The 2,052-nt window shown below is 51.3% G+C and overlaps 1 protein-coding gene across 1 annotated transcript; it reads left to right on the plus strand.

Annotated features, from left to right (window-relative positions):
- Positions 1–145: 145 nt before the first annotated feature.
- GNI_057010 (AKAP7 2'5' RNA ligase-like domain protein) lies at positions 146–1,552 on the plus strand (the record flags this gene model as incomplete). Its single annotated transcript, XM_011131684.1, has 1 exon — positions 146–1,552. One exon carries the CDS (start codon positions 146–148, stop codon positions 1,550–1,552), a length of 1,407 nt encoding a protein of 468 aa, XP_011129986.1.
- Positions 1,553–2,052: the final 500 nt, after the last annotated feature.

Genomic DNA, 2,052 nt, shown 5'->3' on the forward strand with positions numbered 1-2,052 from the left:
GCTGGTGAGTGTGCGCTCGCGGTGACTGTGTGCTCGCGGTGACTGTGCGCTCGCGGTGAGTGTCTGCTCGCGGTCACTATCCAAAGCACTCACTTGATGCCCAAAGCGCTCGCTCGGCTGACGGTGAATTTTAAAGTCTCTGTGTATGTCAACCCCGATTCAAACGGCAGTGGTTGATGCGTTGTCGAAAGGTTTAAAATACAGGTATTATCAGCCAGGTGCGTTGGGAGCCTACGAGACTGTGAATTTGGATGAGTTTGGCCCTGCGTTACAGCCGATGAACGCCTACCGTATGGGAGATGTAACGGAAACTGTGAAGTTGCTGGATGACGACGATCAGAGCAGCGATATAGGCGTTGGAGACACGGAAGAAGTTCGTCCCGAAGTAGAGAAGGCGTTGAATACCATATATTGGGTCCCGGCGGCTAAGAAAGGGTCGGATGGGCGCTGGCAAACACGTGTGCTATGCGCGCGCGACATTATGGGGCGCGTTCTGGGTCGGGAGAAATACAATATTTCGGAGCTAGAGGCAGCGTACCCTGGTTTGTGCATAGAATTGGAACAGAATAAGAACTATGGGAGTAACGCCGGGCAAAAGAATCGGGTTCGATTGTCTCAGGGCGCGACATTTATAACGATGTCACATGACAGCGACAAGATTAAGCTTGCTGAGGCACGTCTGGAGCTTGAGGAGCTGGTATCGAAGTTTAGGAGTTTTGCGGCGTATACGCACTTTATATCACTACCTATTTTGTTGGCAGACAACGTGGAATTCCCCGGTCGGTTGAGGGAGTTTTTCAAACGGTTGGATGATAAAGCATTGGTGAATGATGTTCGGATTATGATGCCATTGGGGATGTGTCATTACACGCTAATTATGTTACGGCTTTACACTGACGACGAGATTGCTGCAGTTATTAAAGTGATACAGAAGCTCAAAAGTCCTTTGTTCGGTGATGAAGTACCGGTTAGCATCCCAAGAGACGTCCAGCCTCCGCCAAAGGGTTTTTTGGTGCATCTGAAGGGGGTATATTGCATGGACGAAGACGAAACTCAGGCGTCCGTGCTATACACCAAGGAAGTTGAGGCAGATGCGTCGAACGGATCTGCGGCAACGAACGACCTCAACGGAACCTCCCAATTTAAGTCGGTTGCAGACCCTTCCGTTAGCGACGAACCTTGCAATAATGATCCCTGGTTAAGGCTACGTCGATCCGCTCATAGTTATCTGGACGCTCTGGTCGAAGACCTCGTGGCCGGACTACTTAGTGAAGGCGTTTCCTGCGTCGAGGAACTGGTTGAAGACCGGCTAATCCAGGCTGACGGCTCAATTCAGCGGAAACTACACATTACGCTCCTAAATAGAAAATTAGGCGACAAAAAACCTTTCAATGCCCGACTTATTCTGGATGACCCAAGCCTGAGAAACTTCGACTTTGGCAACGCCATTATCACCGGTCTGCACCTATCCCGAAGGGGCGAACCTTCACCAGATACTTTCTACTACCACCCGGAGTTCGTCAGACCTTTGAGACCTCATGTGGGCTTATAGCAGACTTGACCAGACTTGATGTGACGACATGAAGATGTGACGACATGTCTCGCAACCATTCGCACTGGCCACGAACGGTCAACCCCTGGCCCCGCACGGCCAATCCCTGGCCCAGTCGAACAAACAGAGCTGGTGTGAGTGACTTTAAAATCAGTCTCGAGTTAAAAAACTTTCCCCTTTCCGTGCGTGGCGACAGCTACAATTCATCTGAACCTGCCCCCTCAGGTGTAAAACACCAGCTGGGGCCAATGTTAGCAGCGTCTGGGATATAGACTCCGTTGGTTCTGTTGTCCGTGCTCACAAATAGTTGGTACATCAAAGTACTGACGCCATCTCGACCACCTACGACGCGGTTCCCGGTTATAACTTTGGGGCAGACTATTTTACCGGTGCCGCAAACCCCGGGTGATGCACCGGGTTCGTCACATCCGGCTTCCTTCAACCGGTGCTCCTCTTTCAAGAGGGCATGCTCGCAGTCCAACGTCCACGGCGTCCTGACA

The sequence above is a fragment of the Gregarina niphandrodes genome (genome assembly GCF_000223845.1).
Source record: "Gregarina niphandrodes unplaced genomic scaffold scaffold00008, whole genome shotgun sequence".
NCBI lineage: Eukaryota > Apicomplexa > Conoidasida > Eugregarinorida > Gregarinidae > Gregarina > Gregarina niphandrodes.